At 42.8% G+C, this 14913-nt stretch overlaps 1 protein-coding gene across 1 annotated transcript in view; it reads right to left on the bottom strand.

Annotated features, from left to right (window-relative positions):
* LOC112565379 (E3 ubiquitin-protein ligase MARCH5-like) overlaps positions 1-14619 on the bottom strand; it is a 38194-nt gene extending 23575 nt beyond the window's left edge. The window contains exons 1-4 of the mRNA XM_025240803.1: positions 14243-14619; positions 13464-13669; positions 13135-13265; positions 12203-12389 (exon numbers count right to left, since the gene is read on the bottom strand). Of these exons, the coding sequence (XP_025096588.1) occupies positions 12203-12389; positions 13135-13265; positions 13464-13669; positions 14243-14277 (559 nt within the window). The 5' untranslated portion in view covers positions 14278-14619. The remainder of the gene's footprint in view (positions 1-12202; positions 12390-13134; positions 13266-13463; positions 13670-14242) is intronic.
* Between the last annotated feature and the right edge of the window lie 294 nt (positions 14620-14913).

The raw sequence follows: 14913 nt of genomic DNA, 5'->3' as shown, positions 1-14913 counted from the left end.
CACCGCCGAAGATGTAAGAAGGTCAGTTTTCGACACAGTTTGCGGAAACTCAAGTCCACAGAGCTTTAGTATCATGCGAAGGCGAGCGAGGGATGAGTGGGTTCAGCAGCTGACCGCTGATACAAAACAACGATGTAGGAATCGCCTCTACGGCGCATGGTCTGTTAGAGAAAGAGTTTATATCACATTCCTTCAGATATCATGAACTCAATGGGCTGCAAGTGGAATTTGCTGGGATCTGTAGTCAAGGACTTTGGTGGTTAGCATATGTAGATGGGTGAGGCTGGAGGATGGCCGCCGCTACAGAAATGACACGCGCATCTACCACAGCACACAGCAGGCGAGTAGCCAAGACAAATACTAACTTGTGACTCACACGGCGTACCTGCAGATTCCTTTTGCTGCTTCTTGTTTGTCGACGTGCATATCTCTGTTATGATGCTCTCATGTTAAAATATGATATTGATATACAGTTCGCATCTCTTCCCCAGTAACCTGTTCCCTGCTTCATTTCACACGACACCCTATGGTGCCACTGTGACGGCCGCTACCGCCGACCCCATCCATCAACCAGCACTGGAACAGTGAGCTTCGTGGACACTAGACTCGGACTAACAACTAAAGTATAATCAGGCAACTACAAACGAGGGCGAAGAATGAAGAAATGGTATCCTCACCTTCCCAAGATTCAAGCTCCAAAACATCTGGTTAACCAAAACCTTCCTTTTAGCCTCCTTAACTCCACTTCCATTAGAGAACGTTCGTAGCCATCATAACCTGTGATAAAGCTTACCCTTGCGCCATTTCTCAAACAGAATGGAGTTCAGCATTCGCTGTCCGACACCTGCGATAGTTTGATCATTTACCGGCTACCCAGAAATCACCTGGTTTCGTATTGTGAAGTATGATTACCCGACCTTCTGCCCTATCTGAGTAAGATAGATCGGCTAACCGGAGTTAGCGGCTCAACCCGAAAATATTTAGGCTCGGTGTAGAAGTCGGTATTTTATCTGACGTGTCCCCTTCTGACTTCCTTCTCCCATCTATCATTGATTAAGTTCAACCGAAGCGAACCGAATTTTGTCAAGACCTAACAAACTTTACAGATATAATGGTACAGAGCTATTCGGTAAATGTCTCCTAATCTGAGAGTACCAGGCGTCATAAAAAAAAAGGAAGGGAAATTGCAGTCGACATTGTGTCCTTAGGTTTTCTCCGCAGTTAAAATAAAATAAATATTTTTCTCATCTAATACTTGCCCGAGGAACTTGCTTTGGTCACAATGAAAAGTGCGATTTTCCCTACTTCTTCGCTTTTTCGATTTTAAAATGTTTTGTCACATCTGTACTTTTCCCGCACCTGATCGAAAAACGCATGAGCTACATGTCCATTTTTTTCGGAAATTCCCGCTATACAAGTTCGTTTGTTAACGTCACCTCCTCAATGGGAGTTACTTGGCCTGTCGGAGTAAGCTATGTTACGTAACCAGCTGGTTTATCCGTGTCGACATCCATGAACACACGGCCTGTTGGTTACTTGGTGATTACCTGTCAGCTACCAGGTCACCTGTCCCTTAGCACAAGACACGTCACCACAAGATGGCGCGGTGGTGTCCGGTAGAAGCCGGCGTGTCACCACGTCCACGACTTGCACAAGCGGAAGGCAGGCGCTTGCTCGCACCCTGGCGGCCGCATGTTAACATGCTAATATATGTGATGTTGTCTAGCGAGCTGCTCTAACAGACTGCAGGACGACGATGTGTGATTGTACCCGGTCCTCACTCCTCATGCCTGGTCCCCTACTCCAGTAGGTAAACGCTAGAAGTAAGGCCCTGTCGCTATATTAGAACGTTCAATTCTGATGAGCACCAAATCGTTATTCAATATTAAAACAAAACGACCAAACAACAATGGCGGGAGCTCCTTGGCAGGCAAATCTGCTGAACAAAAGTTGTTACATAAATCTCCACACCTCAATGGCAAGCAGTCGCTTCCCATAGTGCTGGCCATTGTCCCTGTTGACTCTTCACTTTACTGTGCGATTCAACATTCGCAGCACCTGAATTCAGGAACAAAAAACGTACTTTAATGTCTTTATTTCAAGTCCAACCTCGAGTCTTAGAAAAGGAAAATTACTTGGTTTTGATTTTCATGTATCAAAAACAGACAAGCTACATCCTACATAGATAAAATTTCCAGACGAAATGTGAGTTGTGTGTATGTGTGCGCCTCACAGCATTCTGCGCTCAGCAATATCACCCAGGCTCCAGTGTGCACTGCACGTGTAATTCCAGGCGAGTCCGCCATCTTTCAAGTGGACAGCCAAGATGTACAGACAACAGACACCTACCGTATGCGTTTACACAGCATTCAAATTTCCAATTCACGCCATTAAAAAAAAACAAAAAACAAAAAAACTCAAGAATAAAGAGATGGAAAGGGGTTGGGTAGTCTTGATCTTTTATTTAAAAGAATTATCTCCATACTTTGAACGTCCTTACTGGCTGACCTTGTGTCTACGTCCTTTAAAGAGCATCACTTTCTAAGCCGTTTGCTTCCATTTCCTTAAAGATGCTATTAGTGATAAGAGATGATGATGATGATGCACAGCATTGTTGTGCTCTGACAGCTAATCAATTACACGAATAATAAAAACAGTAAAAATTGTACATGAAATGAACACAGCGAAATCTGCAGATGACATGGAACCACAGCGAGCCTACAAGTCTAAATATGTTAACAATCAACAGGTGGGAAGGTGACGCCAATTACGAGTATACACGTCATCCCCCGGCGCTTTTGTCGTCGTCAATGACGTCGATGCCAAGCTTTCACACGACGATGCTCGTTGAACTCTCGAGCAAGTTGACGACTAGAAAGATGTAGAAGCTAGGTGGAGTTAGATTGAGGGACTTGACAAGATGCCGGTCGTGTCAACTAATCATCATGGCGTCGCCGGCCAGAAACAAAATGAAATTCGTCACAAGGTGTTTCTTGAACAAATGTGTTTTAAGGGTTGACAGTCGTGCCACGCACGGAGGGCGCTGCTGCACGCGGTTATCTCGTTACGGACCCCATGCATCAGGTGCAGTTAGACGGCGTCCTGCGACCTACGTGCTGCGAACTCCGCCGACAGAAAAAGGTGAGGGAAGACCTTTAAGAGCTCTCCTGAGCCCTTTGCTGTCATTAATTGCAGCAGACTGACCCGTTTTAAAAAATTCCTCCTTCCTTCAGCAAGGACATTAAAAGGTCCCCATGCGCTGGCAGAATTTGATTTCTGCTCTCTGCTGTCTCTAGACTTCCCTGCCTCAATGAGGGCTTAAGAAATAAATAATCACCACTCGTGTAGAAGTCAAGTCTTCGCATCTCTCAGCAAAACTGGTCAGCAATTTTTTTTTTATTAATTCAGCGCTAATGAAAAAGAAATAGACAAACCGATTTTTAAAAAATAAGTTATCTCATACTTAAGGAAGGGGGAGGGGAAGGAGTGATGAAAAGGGGATGAAACTGTAGTAGAGACATCTCTTATTCCTGTGAATAGAAAAGTATGTGGCTCGAAAGCAGATCTGAACCCCACAACTAAGCTCCTGACTGCAGTAATGACATGCACGCGCTTCACCTCCCTGGCAGGAGGGAAGGGGCAGGACAAGGAAATAGCGGGGGTGAGAAGGGATAAGACACCTTATTGTTCTTAGTCTTTATTGTGTCCTACATGCCCTAGTGGTCGTTTATCGCCTTCTCGCCGTTTGTATGACATTCTTACTTTCTGGCCATCAACGGCAGGTGCTGGTATACTCGGGGTCACGATGACCCGACCATGCAACTCGCTCCCTCACCACTACTGACATGCTGTCTTCTTTACTTTCGTCCTCTGCCTTCTCCTTTAGAAGCGGATCCCACTGGACACTTGATTTAGTTTTAGTTTGTCTGTTGCCGCGAGGACAGGGAGAAAGACAAGCAGTCACCGCTGCTTACAGAAGACAGTAGGACGTTAAACAACGGTGATAACTGACTAAGGTTCTTACTCTGTCCAGTTTTGTTCCTTAAAATTGTCAGTTTTCTCCATAGCGTATTTCGGTCGTGTAACAAAATAGCAATAAATGCATACCAAAACACGTATTCTTGCATAACAAAACTGATGGAAACATCACAACGGCAAACCACAAGCAAACCTGACGTGCCTCACATCACACCCAACTAGTTCAGACCATGCATTCTCCTCGCCCCACTGCACATCCACGCACCACCTGTCAGCAGCGATAACTTGTTCCCACTATAAAGGATGGAGCTTTGCTTCCTCTTTCCAACCTCCCCCACCACCACTACCACCACATCGCTATCGTCATGCCTCCCTTCCTCTTCCCCATCACCACATCGCGCTCGTCATGCCTCCCCTTGCCACGGAGGGGCCGAGAGGCAAATAGAGACCTATGTGAACGCTTGCACTCGCTCAGATCAATAGCTTCGTTCCCCTGCCAACACTGGCGCCCGCTCGGTAAACTGAACACACACACACAGAGAGAGCTGGAATCTCTCCCTCCCATCCTCATTCCCCGCTTCTGCAAAAGAGAACAAGTAAAAACCTACGAAGGAACAGCTTCACCGAAAATAAAAACGCTTTGCCACTAGTCTGTTTCAGGGAGATTGGTTAAGAGAGATATCGCAAAAGCGGAGGGATTCAGCTTTCTGAGAAATAAATAATAATTTTTAAAAAAAAAGTGGGAAGCGCAACAGGCCCTACGGCGAAACGTGTTGCGTCAACAGGCAGAGTGGAGACCATCCGTCTGCGCCGTGTGACAAGACTGACAGACTGCCCGGCAAGACCGTGTCCACCCGCCACAACAACAGGAGACAAAGAAGAACAGGCAAGAGGTTTACACTACCGTTGCTTAGGGTCTGAGTGCTCCGGGGGTAATATTGTGCAGTATTCAACATCAACATGACGGGGTGCGTGTCACAGAGAGAGAGACAGCCATCTAAGACACTTTCCTTCAGTAATCCGTAATCAAGATCATTTTGTTTTCTCCATTAAACAGCTTAAGAAGCAAACGACTTCCTGTTTGGGTTATACAAAGAAATCTCTGTTGGCACACTGTGCTTCCTTCACGCTACGCAATTTGTGATTATTTTAATGATTGTTTTTGATTTTTCATATCTCTAACCCGTTCATAGCAAAGAAGTGAATATTTTTTAAAGACAAATGTCTGTAATACTGCGGCTGTCTCATTTTTTCTCATACCACAAGAGTACAAAGGAGCTTACTAGCGCTATGGCTTTTTGCTGAAACAACAGCCACGATAATTTATTTTTCTATACTTCAGGGGAAAGTGCGGTCTTGCCCTATTGATCACCTTTAACAAGATATATGCTGCCTAAATATTGCCACGGACGTGGCGTTTACATCTTCTCCCTTTTCACACGTCATCTTTCAGCTCCGGACAGTTAGAGTCCGTTAGGAGATGGCGTGACCCACAAGCGTCGTCAAGGAACTTGGCACTGCCCTCATGACAACAGGGACACAATGTTGTGACCACGTCCTATGACCATGATCTGGTCTAAAAGTTCTTGATGGACTAACAGCTGTGGGGTTCGTCAGGTGCACAATAAAATGAAGGATGCTTCGAAGGATAAAGGAAAGAACGAATACATGACGATGAAGCTAAACTATTTTTTTTAATTTACCAGCAAAACTGCTCTACATTGAAACTACAGACAACAACCTGCTCCCTCTTGTAGTAACCATACACAAATCTTAAGCCAATGGTTTTTTTTTTAAATCTTTTCTCGTTGTACTGAATAATCAAAGATGAAGCAGAACACCTGTATTTCCTCTCTCACACACATACAAAACACCCTAAACACACTCTCACACACATCAAACAGAGCAGCGTACTGATCGCCGGAGTTAGTTTTTTTCGCCTTCCAAGTTGTCCAGCAACATGGCCACGTTTTTCCAGCCTTTATAAGAGCGATTACACTCCTAATATCCGCGTCAGGTAAATCGATACGAAGCAATGCGGTTGGACGAGATCACCGACAGCTCCTCAAGAACGAAATTAATGAGAGGTGAGGACGATACATTTTTCACGCCATTCGCCGCAAACGCCGGGTGGACAATGCGCTCGCCAGCCACCCCACCTTCCGTGTCTGGTGCCACGGTAAAATGTCAACGCGCTGCTTTTTTGGGTTTTCGGAAGCAACCTGTAACTGCGCGACAGATGTCAAGAGTAAGCGGTGAGCAAGGTATGGTGTTAAAACGAAAATCAGGGTGAGCACAGCGACTTTCGCTTTTTAAGCGGTGAAATGAAGGATTAGTGTTTTACTCCGAGCCAACAACTAAGGCTATGATCAAAGTAAAGTAGTCGGCTCTCTAGACCGATGACACAGGCCGAGTATCAACGAGAGATCTTATTTCATTCGTGACGAGCACCGGACATCTACGGGGTGGAGAAAGGGTGGCGGGACAAACCCCCGACCGAAGCGAGGGGGGAATCGTTTCGGACTCCACTGTGTCTTTGATCCTTTCCCTCTTTCCCCACTCCTCCAACCTTCCTTTCCCCCAACCCCAACCTCTGACGCAATAGCTTCTGACGTCACAACGGCAGGAACGCGCAGCATCGATCTGACACGCGAAAGCGAGGCGCACGGGGTTTTGTTTTCTCTTGCGTTTTACACATAAGGCGCCGCTCAAAAACAATTCTCCCCCCTCACGCCATGCCCATTCCAACCCCAACCCTTCAACCGCCATAGTGCTTGTGCCGCAAGCAATCATGAAGTGCGTTATGGCAATCAATACTGCTTCAAGAAGGACTCCACGTTCCGCTTAATGCCCTCATCACGACACTCGCACGCCGCCGTGCGCCAAGGTGAGAAAGAAAAATAAAACTCCCACACACAAAAAAAAATTAAAAAAACAAAAAACCAGGTGCTTCTATCGGCCGCTGTAGACCAGGTTGAGCAAAAACCTGGCGAACTGCTCCGCGTCGTCGAAACCGTAATCGCCACCCCCGTTCCCATCACTCCCCCTCTCCTCACTTCTCAGAGAACACGGGCTGTAGAGTGCTGTCGGTTTCGGCACAGATCGATGTCCAATCCGCCTGCATTGTCACCTTTGTAGTTGGCCGGTATCAACACTACACGGCGCCCAGTCACCGTCCCCGCAATATTCCTACTACTGGCAACACAATGACTCCACTAGCGTGTTCACTGGCTGGGGATGGGGGAGGCTAACATCTATGGAATTCTTGACCCTCCACGAGGCGGTCGACCAAAGGACCAAGAAAATAATATTAATGTATTAAAAGATTTAATAATTAATATATTTTTTGTAAAAAAAATATGGCATAGCCACGGGTATAGCCACCGACTGATGAAGGTAGTCCGATCACAGCTTTTACGGTCGTTGAAGTGAGACTCACTTTTGTCGGGGACAGCTTATGTGAGCGGTGCCCTTATCATCTATCTCTCCTGCCTTATCTTCCACAACACTCTACGGAGTCAATTACCCAATCCCAACATCTGAGTCCACTGCGGAAAGTTTGCTGTGCCACATGGGTATCGAAACCCTCGGTTCGGACACCAGCGCTGTAACCACTTGACCATCTTCTCCAAATGTTTTGAAGCAGAGAAACGAGGACAAGGCCTCCTTTCGGGCAGTTGCATGCTGACACGATGAACACGAGCAGCATTACACCACAGCAACCTCCGTGCTTCTAAGCAACACAGCCTTTTACGAAATGACAAAAACAGAACAATCAACAATCTCTTCCTCTACCCCACCTTCCAGACCGTATCGACTCCCTTCCATGAAAGGAAACAGCGGACGTTTACCCGAGAAACTCCCATTGACATCAGTCACCGCGACTAAGCAATGTTTTAATACCTGAGAGGTGTCAAACAAAATGCCCCTCATATTTCGCTCATCCGGTTTTCCCTGCTGGTGGGCTGGCAAACATGCACCAGCGCCTTTTCCATCAAAAGCTGACAGGGTCTGGACCAGGCTGACCGCCGTGTCGCTTTACCTTCTCCTTTGTATCGAACATCGCAGTGAAACCAATCGAGTATTAAGCTGTGATAGTAATTATGACCAACCTGGATAAATCGTAGATCCACCGAAAAAAGCCGGTGTATTTCTTTTAAGCTCCAAAGGAGTTAAAATGCCGAAGTTTTAAAGTCGTAACTTGTTAAGTTACAAAGCGTCCAGGAGAACAAGTTAAAAAGTCGTTTGTTATACCAAGTGAGAAAAGAAAGAAATGCAGCGTGGAGTTATAGAAGGAACTGTCCAAGCGACGGTTTATAGTCCTTTACCTTAAACTGCTTCCCATTTCATACAAAATTTACCAAAAGAGGACAAGAAAAACAAAAGGCTCGAAAGCACTAAAATAGCCACCACCCGATGGTGCAATTATCACCAAAGGGGTAAAAACAGAACGGCATAAAACTGCCAAAAAAAACAAAGTAACAATTGCCGTTGATCGATAACCGACAAACACATATAACGGCTCATGACAATCCATGCGGCAATAAATGACTATAAATACATCATGAGCCACCGCTAAAAGGAGCACCGTCGTCATAGCATCCCGCTACTCGCCTTTGAACTGCCGACAAGGGGGGGCGAGTTGGTAGGGACGCCATCAGCAACCGTCGTCAGCACCAGCGCGAGCGTGCACACACACACACAGACCGTTTACGCTTCTGAAATATAATTCTTATACTTCCCGTTTCTGCCGTTTTAAGCCCTTTACGTTTCCCTCTCACGTGGCTGTTGGGGTCTGGGGTGGGTGGCTTCTATTTGTACAAGTCAGTTCGTGGAGATAGGAAAGTACAAGGTCAATACTCTCACAAGGCCTCGAGCTCTGTACACTCTATACAGCTCAGTCATCTGTCTGTGCTCGGCACGTCCGGGGAAGACGTCGATGGGCGCAAAACGAGCCGTTGATGGATGTGGGGCCAGCGGACGGTCAGGTGGCTAGCATCATCAGTCGTCTGCCGCCTGCGTGACCAGTGACCAGCTCTCTACTCACGTGTGTATCACTGTTTGTGCGTGCGTGTGCATATTCATTTCCTACATACAAATTCTGTGTCAGGAAAAGATAAACAAGTACGCAGTACTGCCTTATGTTTCTGTCGAGTATGGCGGACCAGGCGATGTTCCGTCCCGCAAAATGGTGGACGGAAGGACAGTCTGCTTGGTACAGAATACAAGTCTCTCTCTGTGCCAGCCTCGTGGTGTGAGACATCATACCCATGCTTTGACACAATATCAAGCCCAAGCTGTGCTACATCAAAGCGTTCTACAGACCTCGATACGCGCCTGACAAGTGTACACCCGTTGTAAGGTCATGTTCTTGAGGATGAACATCCCTTTCTACCAAAAGGTGGCGGTCTCACAGTCCAAGGCACCCCGAGCGGGCCTCTTGGCAATGATTTCCCTAGTCAAAACTACACTACGCACCTTTCATGGCTATCAATCGGAAACTGCTCCCTCAAGACTCGTTTGTAAAGTCGCCAAAAGACGGATGCACCAACGCGCTGGGCCCATGGTCCCCAAGCTACCCGCAAAGTCAGAGGTTCTCGGTAGACAACTTTTGCTCGCCAAGTCTGGGGATCACTTCAACCCCCACCCACTAAACACCCATGGGTGTCTCCTGTTGATGGATCACTGGTTAACAAGCATTCGAAAGTCCAGTTGTGGAGTAGAGGCTTACTATTGATTTCTATCTCGACGTCGACAAATTTGCCACAACAGTTTCCTCTTCCCCTCCACCACCACCACCACCCCACCATCACCAACTCAACTATCCCGCCCTCAACTCCATTCGACTCTGACGGTAATGCGTGGATTAATGACGGCGATTTCGTTGTCGGAAAACATCATAAGAGTGAACATATATGCGACCTGTTGACTGACACCATGTTATGTGATGCATGACTTTAGAACCACTATCCATAGTTAAACATTAAACATCTTATTGACAGTGACAAGCTGAAACCTATCAGTTCTGAATACAAAACTTTGGTCATTGGTTGTAGAGTGAAATTTTAAGATTACAAATCCATACAAGATTACAAATCCATGCACCTACAGTATTGCTATTATGCCTAGAAATTGCATTCAAATTGCACCAACTATGCATTGCATTTTCAGTTGTCACAATGGTGCTTTACTGCTTACAAACATTTTCATTAAGAACTTTAGCAATGTCAAAAGAGAATGCTATGTTTACCACAGGATAGACTGGATTCTAGGTTTCTTTCCTAAATCCACCAACTAAAATACCTCCTAAAGAATAAGCTCTTCAATACAATATTTAAAAGGCAGCTGCCTTCATACAAGCAGTCAAACAGCATTACTGGTAACACTTTTCAAAACAAATTTGCACCGTACTACCACAGTTTATTTCAAGAATACCTATGAAATTAGTTAAAATTACGAACTTAAGGTTTTGCAGGTATTCAGCTGTATAACTTGGAGCTACCTTATTATCTCTGGCCATTTTATAAAAATGCTGATCATAAGAAAGCTTAAAAAGTTAAATTCACTACTTCCAAAAACTAATTTTGGTGTTTACTTTGTATTTCTAAAAAAGTTAATGTTTTTGAAATCAAAGTATTACAGTACTATCATTATTTCTATTTTTACCATCATATTAAACTCTGTTGACAGATCAATATAGTTTTATGTGCTGGCATGACAACATTATCACAAAAGTGCTCAAATGCCCTGAAACATTTTTTTTCACTTTCATTTGTGAATACAATGAAGCTAAAAGGAAGTCCATGTTTAAAATAGCAAATTTAGCGATCAGATGCTCAAATAAGGATCTGCCATTTAATGATTGCAATTGGTTAGGCAGGAAAGTCAACTATACACCTCTTGTTCCAAAAATGGGTTAAAAACATACACTTCTACACTGACTTACAAAATGTGGATCATACTTTTGAAGATAATCTGGCACTTTTCTGAGGCTTAAAAGGGAAATAAGTTTTCTCACATATCTGACTTCATTAGTTAGGAATAGGGCAAAGTGTAATCCATAAAAATCAGACATGCCATAACCTTCATAAATAAAGCACAGGGATGTCTGTTTGTGTTTGTGTGTGAGTGTATATGTGTGTGTGTGGGGAGGGGTAGACAGTCAGGACTGCTGGGCAAGGCAGCAATTGAATCCTAATCAAATCCACACCATTTGTCCAATCCTCAATAAACTTGGCAGGAATATTCGCTTCAGTTATGGCTCAGCCATGGGCAATGTTTGGTAGGTGTACATTTGCCCAGATTTTTTCCCCTGCATATTTTTCTAATCTCTTGTGTGTCTACACTCCTGCTAGAAACATCCACCCATCATCTGACTCTTGCATTCTCTTCATTCCAACTTCAAAGATAGTAGCATATGAACATGTTCTCCTTCTGCACTTCTAAACAATGGCACCTTCCATATCAAATTCACTTTTCAGACTCAAAAGACAACATTTAAATGCTTGCTTAAAACTTAACCATTTGAAGAATGCCATTCTTGCCTTTGTTTGTCCATTTTATAGAAAGCATCATGCATTACAGCAATTGTTTTTATATATTATTTTAGTTACTTATATGTACTTTTACATGAGATTTTATAACTGTTTAAGTTTGGTTGATTATCTGTGTCGTGGAAAAGTATGTTTTGTGCCAGCTAGTGTCTGCTTTATCTCTCTTTTTCTTGTATTTTTAATTATTTGTTAGAAGGTTCAAAGAGTGCCATCTACCTGGCTCTATAATGTACACATATGTATTTATGCATAATAAATAAATGCTATGCATAATAAATAAATGCAAAGAGAGTTGGAGTTATGCAGTAAGGTAAAATTCTAAGTAGTTGCATGGCTAAATATTTATGGTCTATGCTATCTGTAGTTTCAATCTTTCCTGAAAAACGTGATTTTGAAATATGCAGTAACTGGTTTTGGACAAACTTGCCATGTCACGAAAATAACTTTTACATTTCTGTTTGTTTTTCCATCTGAGATGCCTGTGGATCACACATGCTGGGGATTATAAGACCCATAAGTAGAAATAATTGTAGTGTTCATTTCATTATATAATCTGACAAAGGCCTAAGTTCTTATAAAGATCAGGGCAAAGTATGAACTGTGAAAGGGTTTCTATATTTTTTTTATTAACTGACTTTAATAACCATGTTTCTAAAAGAAAAGAAACTTACCATCTGGGAAAAGGTAATTGAGAAGCGGCAGTTTTGACGAATGCTTTCGCCAAAGACGCAAAATATAGTCCTCCCAGCGAACCATTTTGCCTAAAATCAGCATGACGGGTATAGTAGGCAGACCAATCAGCAGAAAGAGAGGATCTGCTCGCTCCATCACATTCAACCCTTCCTTATGACCTAACACCTGGTACAGAAACCAAGCATTCAAGCCTGCTGCAGTCTGTGCTAAAACTATTTATAAGAATTTTCTTACCTTAAGCTGCATGAAGATAATAAAGCAGATGGATCTAAAATGTCACCCAAACAGCAGAAACTTTTTTTCCCTCAAAGAATGAATATTTCAAAACATTTGTGTGCTTACTGCTATTTTATCATATTTTGATGTTAATTAGAAGACATCTCAGATCTAAACTTGACATATTAAGGTTCATGACATAGGAAAAATGCTTTTTTCATCAGGTTAGTCTATTCTTTATGACATGACACCAATCAAATCTTACTAAGCACTCTACACCAGTAATAATGTAACTTAAGAAAATACATTTCTCAATGAGCTGTGTTCACAGGACTGCAAACAAACAGTTTAACATACAGCGCAACACACAAATACATGAGCAACTGCATTAATGACTATACACTAACACACATAACAAGAATATGGAAGAAAACGGGTAACTAAGGAGCAAGGGAAAAAGTTAGCTCATTACACGAAATATTGCTGGATGGGGGCATTTCAAGACTGGATTAGAAAGTTCTGAACCCATTCATAATTTAATGAGGAAAACGCATAGCATATCGTATGCCAGAATAATGTATAAACTGATCTGTCTCATAGCCAACTCATGCTTTGTAAATAGCTGCAAGTCTGCTAAGTCTAAAATAGGTGTGTGAAACTTGAGCCAAGTTCTTGTACAGCTGAATCTGCTCACCTGCATTACAGTGACAGCACCATAAGTTACAGCAGTCCAATACACCGAGCCTATGAACATGCCACCAGCTACAAAGGGACACATTTTGTAAATAATCTTGTCTGCTATATCCATCAAATAAACAACTGGACCTGCAGATAAAAACAGTACAAAAGATCAGCTCAGTATTAGTAAAATGAATATTTTTTTCATAGTATCTCTACTTTAAATCTTTACGTATTAAATACGAGTCTGCAAATGAGAATTTCCATTCAAAGTTCAGCAATTTTCTGACCAGCACAAATAATTTACAGCAATTTAATTGATAAAATAGAATACAGTATTCTTACCCAACTTAGGAAAGATGATGATATACTCTGTGTTGCACTGTGGACAAGCTACTTTGGCTGTGCTATTTCCCCTCTGTTTTTCATCCACCCATCGCTGCAGGCAGCTCTGGTGGACCCATTTAGTAGTTCCTCGACAACGACAGGGTCGCACCCAGGCTGCTTCAGTATCATCTTCATCAGTGGCAAAACACACCCAGCACGACTGCCTAAAATTCCCAGAAATGTTATCAGCAAATGTATGTATGATTATTTCACTCACGTTAGTATTTACTGTATTTATATAGAAATCTGTATGGCTGCATATATGTCTAAATATTTCTGATGCTATATAAACTGTGGGAATGAAAACTTTACTAAGAAAAATGTTTATAAGACATCCATACTTTAGGATTAATAGCTTTCAATTTAAAACTCATGAATCATCCATTTGAACCTAGAATTAGATTGATAGGGTGAATTAACAATAAAGTTATGAATAACAAAAGTAAAGGAGGTATTTATTAGTCAAATTTAGACTTGCTCAGGGAACATTATCCTATACAATATAAATTTGTTCCAGAGGGCAATTAGGTCACACTTCGTGACTTATGTTACTACATAAGAAAAATATTACTATTTAATTCTCACGTGTATGCTGCTGCTGCTAAGTAAGAATGTCATAAAAAAAACTGAAATTGTTCTGCCATAATGTGGTGTAGAGAGATTGAGACAATGAAATAGTTTCAGTTTCATCATAGGTCAGTAGGCGTCATATGTGATTCAGTTCCAGCAATATTTACCTGTCATTGTCGGCATTTATTCTGCTCTGTGACATTATAACTTCATGAAAATGCTCGTCGTCCTGAAGATTACGTATACTTAAAAAATAAAATCACTGAAAATTGGATTTTGTCGTACAAATCATATCTCAGTTCTCACAATCGCTCCGAGGATAGTCGATGATTGTCACCCGATTCAGTACACGCAACTGCTACCTGACAATAATTTCTCAGCATCACGTAGGAAGCTAGATCGAGAAAGTTTTGAATTCTTCAGACTTTGAGATGATCAAATAGCGTTAATATAAAATAATGAAGATATTAACGTTTATGCTGAACATAACAAGGCACGTCGGACATACCGGAAGTGACACTATAACGGCCTTGAAGCAAGGGGGAGGAGTCTATGCGTCGTTCAGCAAAACAAATCGATCTTTCTGTAAAGATTTTTGACCGCACAGTTTGTGAAAGGTTTCTTTATATCTTATTTGTACGATTTGCAGACATTGTTGCTCTTTTACATTTTTACCCGTCGTCTCTCACTTTTTTCTTCGTCTCGTCTCTGTCACCCCTCCCTCAGATAAGTGAATCAATGGTAGCGGTGAGTGTTGCTTGTCTGTCCAGCGCTTATACAGTGCACCATTGAGCAGTTGTGTTTACAGAAAACAAATGAAGTGTTTAGAGTGTTGATT

This window comes from Pomacea canaliculata, linkage group LG5 (genome assembly GCF_003073045.1).
Source record: "Pomacea canaliculata isolate SZHN2017 linkage group LG5, ASM307304v1, whole genome shotgun sequence".
Lineage (NCBI taxonomy): Eukaryota > Metazoa > Mollusca > Gastropoda > Architaenioglossa > Ampullariidae > Pomacea > Pomacea canaliculata.
This window is presented reverse-complemented; position numbering and strand designations above follow the sequence as displayed.